A 12,982-nucleotide genomic window follows, 5' to 3' on the forward strand; every position below is an offset into this window, starting at 1 on the left:
TGAATGAAAAAGTTAACAAATGTATGTTTTGAACTGGATCAACTGAGTGGGGGAAGCTTAAATAGACAAATGCATTAGTGATCTCTTTAGATCTCTTTCACACAGAAATGTATCTGAATTAGCCCCTTCTCAGTACCATGTTTTCCTACAGATCCCTTGAAAAAAATGTCCATAAAGGTATATAATGATGATTATTGTGTTTGACAATTCTTATTCCTAAGGATCTTTTCTTCTTGCTATACATTCTTGAATATCTTGATTGGGCTTACCTGGGAGTAGGTTGAATAATTAATTTAAGACTTTTCCCCCCCATCCCCATTATGTTTCCACTTCATTCTATATGTCTCATACTTTAAGGAGATTATGTTAAAAGAATAAACATCACTTGCCTGCCCCTCAGGAAGGGAATTCAAAGGTAAATGTTATCTTAGCTTGAATGCCCTTCCTAAACCTGTGAGCGGTTTTCAATACAGTATGTCAATTGGGCAACTCATTATCTCCTAGAGCCAATAAATCCATATTTGGACAGCTTAATTTGTTAGCGAACTGTGCCACAACTGAATTCTTCCTAGTTTTCATCCTTGCTTCTTGGCTCACACTTAGCTCCTGCCCCAGGTCCTCCACCACCCCCTCTTGCCAAGTACCAGCCAGTTCTCCTTGGTCTCCAGTTCCTGGCTTCCCTGCATGTAGGAAAGGGATTCAACCTATAATTCTGGGATTACAAACCCAGGTCTGTCTGCCTTTTTTTTTTTTATTGTGGTAAAATATACATAACATAATATTTATTATTTTGACTATTTATAAGTGCACAATTCAGTGGCATTAAAATATTCACATTCTTGTGTAACCATCACCACTACCTATATGCAAAACTTTTTCCTAATCCTCAATGTAAACTCTATACCCATTAAATAATAACCTTTATGTTACTTTCTGTCTATGAATTTGTCTATTCACTTCATTTAAGTGGAATCATACAAGATGTATGATTTATCCTTCTGTGTCTGAAGCTGGGCTTCTTTTTACTGCTACACCCTACCTTCATTGTAAGTGTTGCTCTCCATCACTAATGCATTTGTCTATTAAAGTTTCCCCAACTCATTCAGTTCCAAAAACTGCCACACTTCTACAAAGATCTCAAAGGTTTTTGCCTGCATGTCATTTGCTTGTATAGAAGGCAAGGCAGGAGACACAATGTACTATTTCTTTGTAATAACTCTAAATTCCTGTTTAGGCAATTTCTCCTTTCTGTTTATCAGAGTTCCTTTTATGAAAATATGAAGAATGGAGAATAATTATTCCCTCGCCCCCTATAGCAGTCATTCTGGTTGTGATCCTGCTTTTTTAAAAGAAATGACTTGATTATTTGTCCAGTAAATTTGATTGTTGCTTTTAGATTGAAACAGATACTATTTATGATCTATTTTTTATTTTGAAATTTCAAATCATCCCATTAACAGCAATTCTATAGTCTTTCCTGGTATTCAATTTAAGTTCAAAGTCATGTAGATTTCAAAATCTGCATTTATTCCTCCTCTTTTTTTTTTTTTTAAAAGAATCAGATCTACATTTGTCTATTCAGCTCTTCCAGAACCTCTACTGGTTGGCAATGGCTTATAGATCTTATTTGTGAATTTTCTGGGTTGCAGTTACTTTACAGTGTCCTTCTGCTCATCTTAAATTTCTTTTACCAGTCTTGGACTTTCTTTTTCTCTTACCATATTTAGTCTTCTATTTTAAGTTCAAAAATTGTTCTTCATGGAAGAGAAGACAAGGATAAAAATAATAGTGGAGCAGTTTTTTTCTATCTCTCTTTTTAAAAATATTTTTATTGATGTCAGAGGGGAAGGGAGAGAGAGAGGTAGAAACATCAATGATGAGAGAGAATCATGGATCGGCTGCCTCCTGCATGTCCCCTACGGGGATCAAGCTTGCAACCTGGACAAGTGCTCTGACTGGGAATTAAACTGTGATCTCCTGGTTCATAGGTCAACACTCAACCACTGGGCCACACTGTTTGGGCTCTTTTAGTTATTCCACCAACATCACATCATTGGTGTCAAACATTTCATTTATCTCTTCTTGGTATTCCTTTTGTTTCTAACATAACTGAAAGAACACTCTTAGTTGTACTTAAAAATTATAGGTCTCGATCTATCTGTCACTATTTTGGGGGGGGGGGCTAGCACTCTCTTAGATTTGTTCTTGGGAGCAACCTTTTCTATTTTTTCATCCTAGCCCTGTTGAAATCAGAGGTCATTATAGACCTATGTAGGAACCCCCGTCAGTCTCCCTGGGTGGAATCACAACACGTGATTATGTAGACAGAATTACAGCCTAGGTGGACAGATGGGGGCCACTCAACCTTCTTTCGGGTCTACTGCACCAGAGTCATGGTTCTGCTTCTGCTGAGCTTTGTGAATTCTGCCTTCTGGAAGTTTCAGGTTTTATTATCATATATATATCTCCCCATAATAATAAAAGCATAATATGCTAATTAGACCAGACATCCTTCCAGATGAAGCCGGGGCTGCGAGGGAAGCCTGGATCCCGGGTGCCAGAGGGAAGCCGGTGCCGGCAGCAGGGGGAAGGAAGGCCTACTCTTGCATGAAATAAAATATATATATATTTCCTCTCTGAAATAGGAAGGGAGAGGAAGAGAGAGGTGGAAACATCAATGATGAGAGATAATCATTGATTGGCTGCTTCCTGCATGCCCCCTGACCGGGAATCCAACTGTGACCTCCTGGTTCATAGGTCACGCTCAACTACTGAGTCTCACCGGCAGGGCTATTATCATATTTTTGACCACCCCTGTATCTGACTATTAAAAATGCCAGGATATACCTTTTATCTGTCACTGTTGGAATAAAGTTGGGCAATTAATAAAACAATACAGTTAAAGTAGCAAATTATAAAAGATACATGTGCATTGAATATTTTAAATTAAAACGTATTAATGAAACAAATTTGTTCATTCCCAATCTTTTGACACAGGGCAAAGGTCTTTTTAAAAAAAAAAAAAAAAATTGATTAGAGTTCCCTACTGTCATTTTTTGGTATCATCTATAACTTTCAGTTTTTATTTCCTTTAAGTTGGGCAAATCTTGTACAAAAAAATCTGATCACAGCATCCAAATAGATCTATATTTTTTTGCGGTTATTAAGTTTTCAAATGATGTTCACTGTTGAATTGCCTATACCTAATTTAACCATTACTTTTAGAAATCTTTATCAAAACTTTCCAAAACATTTAACTTAGCTAACAGTTCTTTTCTTTTTGCACTAATATTTAGTCAGTTCGTATAATATTCCATTTAAATTGCTTAACCCACAGTAAGTGCAACTGGGATGAGTAGGTTTGGGAGGAAACACAGCAGATGTTTGATAAGCACACAGCTTGGAGGTGGAGCAGAGGTAGCAGAGAGTGGGTGTAGCATGGTTAAGAGGGCTCTGTCACATGCTATAATGACATCATTGTGTTTACCCCAGGCTCGTTATTTCACTTCACTAGCTGACACCTTTCATGTTTAGAATTAGATCCAAATAGTAGTTTCCCTGGTTACTTCCTCTCTCTACAGAGAAATAAAATTGCCATCCAGTCAAGGCAGTAATTTGAGAGACATTCTGCTTTTAGTTTAGCATCTCCAATCAAATGTTTGGGGTCACTGAAGTTTCACATCCCAACTGTTTCATGCCTCTGTGCCAACATTGTAAACTAAATTAGGAAAACATCATCCATTTCTTCCATTGGGCCAGACAGTCTGTTAATTTCAGTTTCATCAACATTATGATATCTTTTCCTCTCATTTAATCCTCATTCAAATGCCTCTTCATCATCCTTACTGCCTTGGTTCATGGATTTTCACATAGATGATGAGTGATATTTCTTTATCTCTCTTCCTTACAGATATTTGTTTGGAATACTACCAGCTATCAGTAATTATTACAGAATTGTATTTACCATCTTATTCTCAAGTTACCGTGCTCTGTACTGTTCTCATACAACTATGAGACTCTTGAGGGTATCATTTTGGGAACTTTTCCCAGTAGTTTTCTTCTCCTTTTTTCTTTTTTTCATTTGTTTCCCAGTTTTCTTATAGGATTAGTAGGGCTCCTCCCTAACTATTCTTCTTTTTCCCATGACAAGACTGAAGACCTTTCTGGTAACTGCTTTCATGGTTTTACATGCTCATTGCTTTCTTTTTCCTTCCATATTCATTTTAAAGATCAACTAGTCATCTTCAAGACTTTCTTCCCTGTCCTCATGAGATGTTGGCAACCCATCATTGCAGTACACTCTGCATCCAACAGAAAATGACATCCTCTTACCAATCACCTCTTCACTGTAAGCTGTTCACTGACTCAATATTTTCACTTTCCCAAAGTCCTAACATTGAAAGGAAGAGGCATAAAGAACCCCACCTGTGTTCCTGGGTCTTTTAGTCTCCAGCCTGTGACTTCTTCTTAGGTACTCATGATGCTCCTTTTGTGTGCTAGTGATGTGACCCATTCCCATGAAGATCCAAGGACTGATTCATGGGTTAGTAGGGCTTAGAATATCTCAGTAGACTATTATATTGCAGAACCAGTCACCACAACGATGGACAGCAAGCATGACTGACCAAATCATATTTGCACAGAGTCCTTAATACTCCCAACAAGGAGTGGTGACTATTACCCATCCTTTCTCTCCCAGGCCAGTAGCAGGTTTCTTTATTCCAATGGTGCGTGGATGTCTTCTGGAGATGAGTCCTGACGCTCCATGTACACAAAGACAGCAATCGGCCCATATCCACAGCGGTAACTGGATAGCGATTTCTGTACAGTGAGGCAGAGATAAGATTTGTTCATGAGTTTTTCATTTTCTTTTTGGAAGATCATCCTCCTCTTCACTCTACCTCTGGTTTTGTGACAAACTTCAAATCCTGAGCTTTCTTTCCCCCTTTGGATCATATTCTCCCACAGTGAACTATATACACCTTTGTATCACCCTCTGTGTCTAATACAGTGTGCTGGAGAATTTAGCACTAAATAAAGACGTTTAAGGTTAATTAATAGAAGAACAAAGGTTTTGGAAGTCATTTTTTGAACTGTAATTTGCAGTTGCTGAGTTATTGGTCTTGACTTACTGCACTGTATTTCTTTAGCAAGCTGCAAATATTCGAGTAGCAGCAAGATATGTGGTCAATTTCTAAATAGTATGGTTGGGTTTTGTGTGTGTGTGTGTGTGTGTGTGTGATTCAGCATCAACATGTGCTAGCTTCATAAATAAACCAAATATAACCTCTCTGCTTTTATGAAGAAAATAGAAATTTCTCTCCAAGACATGGCATTGATGCATTGGTATATTAAAGTTGCAGGGATCGGGGACCTATTCATTCCAGAGGCACCATTTTAAAAATTGAATTTAAGTCTGAACTAAAACCTTAAATAAATATAGATGTAATATTTTTTATTTTACTCTTTCAGGACAAGCCCATTGGTTTTTCATTTGTTGGCCAATGCAGGCTTCCTGCAGAACTCATTCTGATCTAATTTTGTAACCCGCAAGCTTCAGAAGAATTCTTCACAGACATCTATATCAAAATGTCTTGGCTTGGGGTCAGGGAATTTGAAGTGGCAGAATTTTGTGTCTTTGTTCATTTTTCTGGTATCCAAAACTTTCAGCATATTATTAAAGGGGCCTGTGACCCAAAAAGCTGAGCCATTTTCCTAAGACATCAGAGGTTACAAGAAATGGTTTCATTTTCTCTCCAAAAGAAGCAAAACACTTAGCTCGCATTCTCATTGATGTTCTTATCTTCACATGTTTCTTTTTCCTGTTCTGGGTTGAGATTTCTTCTGAAACATCATTGGTTCTCAAGTCACCTGAAAGTATTTGATGGGACAAGTCTGGTTTTATTTTTCGTGCCAGGAGTTACAGAGTTTGAGAGACTGCTCCCGCCAGTCATTACATTGGTGCTAAATGTGGGCAGTCAGTCAGGAGACTGTGCCCGGGAGAAACATGAATCTTTAAAAAATGGCAGCAGTTCTTACAAATGTTGAGTGAGAATCCAGGGAACTAAAAAGAAGGGAGAGTATCGCCGCATCTTTTGGGGGTAGAAACTAATCAAATTAGGTTATTTTAGAAAGCAAAGTCAAAACTAATTTAGTGTGTAGAGCAGTGGTTCTCAACCTTCCTCATGCCGCGGCCCTTTAATGCAGTTCCTCATGATGTGGTGACCCCCAACCATAAAATTATTTTCGTTGCTACTTCATCACTGTGATTTTGCTACTGTTAGGAATCGTCATGTAAATATCTGACCTGCAGGATGTATTTTCATTGTGACACATTGAACATAATTAAAGCATAGCGATTCATCACAGAAACAATATGTAATTATAGATGTGTTTTTCGATGGTCTTAGGCGACCCCTGTGAAAGGGTCTTTCGACCCCCAAAGGGGTCATGACCCACAGGTTGAGAACCGCTGATGTAGAGTCTTCTGCAGGATTCTTGGTCCTGAATGTTGCCCGAGCTCTTTATGCTGAATTCTGAAAGTGACCAGGAGGCCTGTGGGCTTCTTTCTAAAAGGGCTTTGTCATTTGAGGGCTACAATGTCACTGTCTGAGTCATGGCCCCGGGACACAGCACAGCACAGCTGGCGGGAAATGATGTTCTTGATTGAAGGGTATTCTGCATTGCCTAACAGATGGACAGAAATGTATTTTTAAGCTCAAAAAGTATTCTGCTGTAGATTTTCCCTGAACATCTGGCTCCCTGACTTCCCAGAGCAGCACCGTCGCCTCTCATTTCTCTCTCTTCTCGTGGCTTATATCTACTTTGTGTGATCAGAATATGGGGGGAAATGGAAAGGAATTTTCCTTAAGGAGCAGCTGGGGTCAGAAAAGGTAGGGCTAAAGCAAACACTTAAGTATAAGGACGTATCTTTATTAAAAAACTTTTCCTGTAAGCCAGATAGGATTTCTAAACACAGGAATTAAACATTGTGCTTATAATGAAATAAAATAGAAATGGCAGCTCACAGTATATTTTTACTGCACATATGTCTCAGTTTAAAGTTTACCCATTAAATGTATTTGTAACGATTCTTCAAACAGGTGATGAAATTCAAGGCTTCTGTGTATTTCACTTGTGTTCCTCCTGCTGTGCCACAGATTTGCTCCAAAACGACATGTTTTTGTATTTTATAACCTGCAAAATGCATCTTCTCTTATAAACTGAAAACAACTAAATGGGGTTTAAAAAGCATAACTTCCTTTATTGTTGAATGTATTATTGATGTCCCCTTTCTTTTCCCCATTGTCCCCTTCTACCCCTCCCCCCAGTCCCCACCCTTACCCAGGCCTTCACCACACTATTGTCTGTGTCCATGGGTTATGCATATATGCATATTGTCTTATCTTAATATAGGCCCTGTCACTGGGCTGTGAACTGTGGAAAGTTCAGTCAAGATCAGTCCTCTATCTAAATGTCACCCATCTTTGAGTCCTTTCCATATTCTTCTCTATGGCTAAAAACTTCCCTCTTCTCCTGAGAACTGTGAAAATCCTTTTGGTGGGAGACTCATCTGTTCTCTGCACTTTCCTGTTAGAGCAACTGACCCCATCAGTTCAGCTGTAACCTCAAGCACTGCACTACTGACTTGAGCTCCATCACTTGTACTATATTGTACATCTTTCCAGGTCCTGGAGACACAATTCATGGTGGGACTAATGCCTTCATGTAACTTGTTGTGTGTGTTGTTGTTTTTTTTTTTTTAAAGAGAACTGGGGAGGACAGACCTTAGGTGTGAGGAGCTCAGATACCTGCAGAAGGAATGGTTGAAAAATTTGCTACAAATTAGGGCAAATATGGCCTCCTCCATCTCCCAGCAACTGACTTGTGGCTTAAGCTCAGTTACAGATGCATCTCGGAGAATGTTGCAAGAACATGACAACAAATACCAATCTGTGACACCATTTAGCAAGGGACATAGGGACACTTCTAATTGGTTTTTAGAAACCAGAATGAAGTAGCTAGTATTGTAGGATATATGGGTGATGTCTACCCCACCCCTCAATCTAAATTCAGGAGGTGCATGGAAACTCCTCCAGATTCTTTAAATAAAAGTGTGGACATTTTAGGTGTTTGACTTTCCTAATTTAGAATAAGACCTGTTGGAGTGGAGATGGAAAGAAGTACCAAAGAACTTCAATTGGCTTTCATTTACGTGCCTCAATTTCTTCTCTTTCTTTAAAATCTCTCCCTTTTCTTCTTCTGTTTGCCAAATTCTCTACGTGGTTTAGGTATTGTTACAAGTGATGACCATAGTCGATAAAATATCTGTCTCATTTTCCCACAATGTAAAGCAGAAAAAAATGAGACATAAGAAAGGGCAGACTATTTGTCACTACCTGGATGGATTTTGAGAGTATCATGCTAAGTGAAATGTCTGATGGAAAAGGACAAGAACCATATGATTTTACTCATATGTGAGGTATAAAACAGAGGTTTTATAAACAATCAAATAAACAAACAAAACATACAAACTCATAGACACAGACAACTGAAGGGTGGTTCCCAGAGGAAAAGGGGAGGTGAAGGGAGGACACAGAGGGGTCAAATATATGGTGATGGAAGGAAACCAAACCTTGAGTGGTGAGCATACAATGCAATATACACATGGTGTATTATAGAACTGTACACTTGAAATTTATATAATGCTAGTAACCAACTAGAGGCCGGGTGCATGAAATTTGTGCATGGGTAGAGACCCTAGGCCTGGCCAGTGATCAAGGCTGATTGGGGCCTTCTGGCTGCCAGCTGGGGTCTTCCTTTGTTCCGCCCCCCACCCCCACCCCCACCCCCGGTGGCCAGCACACATCATAGTGAGCAATTGAACTCCTGGTCGAACTCCCAAGGGGACACTTTGCATATTAGCCTTTTATATATATAGATGTCACCCCAATAAATTTATTTTTTTAAAAACTCTTTTAAAAAAAGGAAGGGCAGACGGAAGTAGGTCCACATACCATTTCTGTTGTATCTAGATTTGCAGCATATTATCCCTTTAACCAGGCAGGAGATGTAGGAGGCCAACTCCATCAACCCATCTCAAGCATAATGAGTGACACAATGTTGATGATGTCACTATATCTTTTTCATTTAGAAATAAAGAAAGCCTTCTCACATCTTTACAAAGATTACTTCACGTATTAACTGAGAATGCAGAATGTGCCTAGGAATTTTTACTCGTGGAACTAATGAGAACAAGTCATTAAAAAAATTATTATACAAGGGTTTTATTTAACTTTCTTGCCAAGTGCCTGCTTTAATAGTAAGGTAATATAAATCATATTGTTGTCACGAGATTTTAAGATAATAGCAGTCCTCTTCCTGGTCCCCTACTAAAATAGGATATATGAATTTACACTACTTGGGATCCTATATACTAGCGGGTGGGTAACGTCTGGTCTGGCTCCAGGGTTGTATAAGGTTGGCAAAATCATTTGGTCTGGCCCTGCCCAGGCATTAGGGTGAGTTAATTAAATGTTTGACCAAATATAGTAGGCTAATTTTTAACTTGACAATTTTGTATGGCCTGTGAATGATGTTATAAATATCCCAATGACCCTTGGCAGAAAAAAAGGTTCCCCAAGTCTGCTATGTACCTATCATTGTGCTTTTCATCAGAAAAGTATTTAACAGCAATATTTTAAAATTGTTTTCTTTCCTACATTTTTAAGACTCCGCTGAGTGGTGTGGAGGGATCCTATAGTATTATATGATTTGAGAAATGTTAAAGTTCCAGAAGGCCTGCAAAAGTACTTTGGGGAATTTTATTCACTCTCATACTTCCTTGCTACCCTTCACAGTCACTGGGTGTCTTGCTGTGGATGTGGAGAATCTTGCTTAGCCTCTGAAGTCCAGCCCCAGCTGTGCCGGCACCAACACCAGGGAGAGCTGTTGTAGCAATTCAGGGGCTTTGGTTGCTGGGCTTTCATAGTGGTCTTTGAATGGCCACACTGTCCTTCTTTAAGGCAAGGGGTGTCTCCTCAAGTTAACCCAGGAACTGACCACCTTGTCCATTTCTTCTTACCCTCTATCTGGAGTCTTTGTTTCCTCACTGGTTGCCTCTCCTCATCTTGGAAACAAGCGGATGTCTTTCCTGTCTCACATGCACCATCATCGCCATCTCCCTCCTCACTACCAAGAAATCCCTGTATTTGACCTTTTCAGTTGTTATTCCTTGTGCTGCCTCCTCTCTCTCTCCTTTCCTTCATCTCCGACCTTTCTTCAAGAGGAGGATTTTATAGCCATTGCCTTCTCTCACTGTCGCTCCGAATCACCCTGTATCCCTGTCTCCACGTCTACAAAAACTGCTTTCATGTTATCAGTGACCTCTGTTCACGAAGCCTGTTTGCCTCTGTCTTCCTTTTCCCTGCCATTGAGGTAACTGCTTTCATTTGAATCTGTTTTTTACCTTTGTTTCCATGAACAAGGCTGCCCTACGGTTTTCCTTTCTCCCTAGCCAATCGCCCTCTCGCACCATCCTGTTCTCTCTCTCTGTATTTCCTTTCATTACAGCATTTATCGCATTTCCTGTGTTGGCCATTCTCCACTTCTCCTCCTCTCATTGAGAGGATCCGTCCACCTCTCATCTTTGTTTCTCCAAGGATTAGCCCAGAGTCTGGTTCATAGGTAGTTAAGAAGTAGTTATTGAGTTAATTAATGAACCAAGCAATATGCAAATAATATATAAACTCCAACCGCCTGTGAGGGAATACTAGCTCTTGGCCCTTTCTGTGTGGTGAAGCAGCAGGGGAGAACTAAGGAGGCCAGTTTCTGAGTGGAAGGGTTACAGGAAGACAATAGAAACGTTGGGCAATCTCAGGAACCATCTTAGGAATGGTTTTAAAACCAGCTACTAAAAGAAGACAGGAATGAATACCTAGATAATTTTATTAGATTTTAAAAAATACTTGTACTGCCTAATATTATTGCTTCCTTAGATGAACTGAAAATTAATTCTTATAACGCAATGTGGCCCTAGCTGGTTTGGCTCAGTGGATAGAGCATCAGCCTGTGGACTGAAGGGTCCTGGGTTCGATTCCCATCAAGGGCACATGCCCTGGTTGCGGGCTCGATCCCCAGTAGGAGGCAGCCGATCAATGATTCTCCCTCATCATTGATGTTTCCATCTCTCTCTCCCTCTCCTTTCCTCTCCGAAAGCAATAAATATATATATATTTTTAAAAAGCAATGTGCCTGTGAAAGTAACAAAGGGACATGGCATAGAGTGGAGGAGTCTTGCAGTGTGGCTTCATACAAGACCCTCTGTTTCTTTATTTGAAAATGTTTTTATATTAACAGTGGAGGTGACTTTTGTTGACATGGTAGAGCAAGCCGAAGAATGTCCCCTAAAGAACATTTTAATCCCAGGAATCTGTAAATGTTACCTTATTTGGGAAAAGAGTCTTTAGGTTTAAGGACCTTGAGATAAGGTGATTAAATGCAATCACTTGCATTCTTTATGAGAGAGGTAGAGGGAGGTCACACACACATCTACACATAGATACACGCACAGGTACATATGACATGGCAATGTGAAAACTGAGGCAGAGATTGCAATGATGTAGCTATAAGCCAAGGAATACCAGCAGCTGGAAGAGGCAAGAAACAGATTCTCCCCTAGACCCTGTGGAGGGGTGTGGCCCTACCAGCAGAGGGTGGACCAGCTAACCCCCTGATTTCATCCTAGTGATAGTGATTTTAGACTTCTGGCCTTCAGAACGGTGAGAGAATAAGCTTCTGTTATTTCAAACAAAGATGAGGAGAACTAGTTTCTGTTATTTTTAGCTTGTGGTAATTTGTTACAGCAACCACAGGAAACTGATGCTCACTGGGAGGCAACAATCTGGGAAAAGGGTAAATATGAAGCCCCATAAACAGAGAGCTCCTGTGAGTACTCTCCATCCCGTTTCCTCTGGAAAGCTTTCTGTTTGTCCTTTCCAGGGAATCAGGCATGGAGAGTTCCCACCTCTAGAACTGTGCCCCTGGACTCCGTGAGCTCTCCAGGAGTCGTGCTTTCCTTTCTCAGGCCCCTCCGATTCCAGCACCATCCAGTTCAGGCAGGGCATATGTGCGTTCCTTTGGGGTCCATATGACTCTCGCTGCGTGGTGATGGGATCTGGGAACACAGCTCTGTTTGGATGAGGTCAGTTAGAAGTGGGCAAGCTCATGTTACTTAATTAGTTTAGCATAAGTGTAAACCTTTAAATAGACTCAACTTTCCCCTGTTTTGTTGTCCATCACAAGAATAGGTTTGATTAGATAATAGCTATGGCTCCTTCCAACTCTGGGATCCTGTCCCTCTCTCACTGGTCTGTGTTTGCTTTCAGCCATGAGTCTGTAGCTTTCTCTCACTGAGCAGCTTCGTCCTCCGCTGTTAGATCCAAGTCGAGTTCTCTCTCAGCTACGTTAAGTTCCTAGAGAAGGAGGATTGTTTTTCTTTCTGGATCCCAGGTCCTGGTCAAAGCTTAAACACACACACACACACACACACCCCTCAATTCTTGATTCATTTTGTATTCCTAGATTCAGATGTTGAAATTGACCCAACTAAGCTTTCTGTGGTCCCAGGTATCTACATTTCAGCCCGTGTCTGTGAACGGAGCTTGATCAAGCCAGTCTGAATTCTTGCAAACTTTTATTTTCTTTTTCACATTTTTTTCTGTTAATGCATTTTTAGCATGTCATTTACTTTAGACCTTCCAGTCTCAATCAGGTCAACATAGGTTATTTCCCTTTCCTTGAACCAATGATTTTCTCATATACATTCTAACATCCTTCACAACTCTCATCCCCACTTCTCATACTGTTCAGTGTGTGCCAACGTCGCAATGTCAGGTAGGTCGGGTGGTTCTCAGACCCTCAGCTCTGTATTATGAACCAGCATTGGTGTTCACCAGAATACTTGGAACACAGCTTTCTTTGT

At 40.1% G+C, this 12,982-nt stretch overlaps 1 protein-coding gene across 3 annotated transcripts in view; it reads left to right on the forward strand.

Moving 5' to 3' along the window:
- Positions 1–12,982, forward strand: part of NIBAN1 (niban apoptosis regulator 1) — a 126,985-nt gene that overhangs the window by 15,954 nt on the left and 98,049 nt on the right. For 2 of the 3 annotated variants that reach the window (XM_036342821.1, XM_036342823.1), the window contains exon 2: positions 4,230–4,348. The exons of the other annotated variant lie outside the window; for it this stretch is intronic. In XM_036342821.1, the coding sequence (XP_036198714.1) occupies positions 4,273–4,348 (76 nt within the window). In that variant the 5' untranslated portion in view covers positions 4,230–4,272. The remainder of the gene's footprint in view (positions 1–4,229; positions 4,349–12,982) is intronic. 3 annotated transcript variants of the gene reach the window in all.

Source organism: Myotis myotis, unplaced genomic scaffold (genome assembly GCF_014108235.1).
Source record: "Myotis myotis isolate mMyoMyo1 unplaced genomic scaffold, mMyoMyo1.p scaffold_m19_p_18, whole genome shotgun sequence".
NCBI classification, from domain to species: Eukaryota; Metazoa; Chordata; class Mammalia; order Chiroptera; family Vespertilionidae; genus Myotis; species Myotis myotis.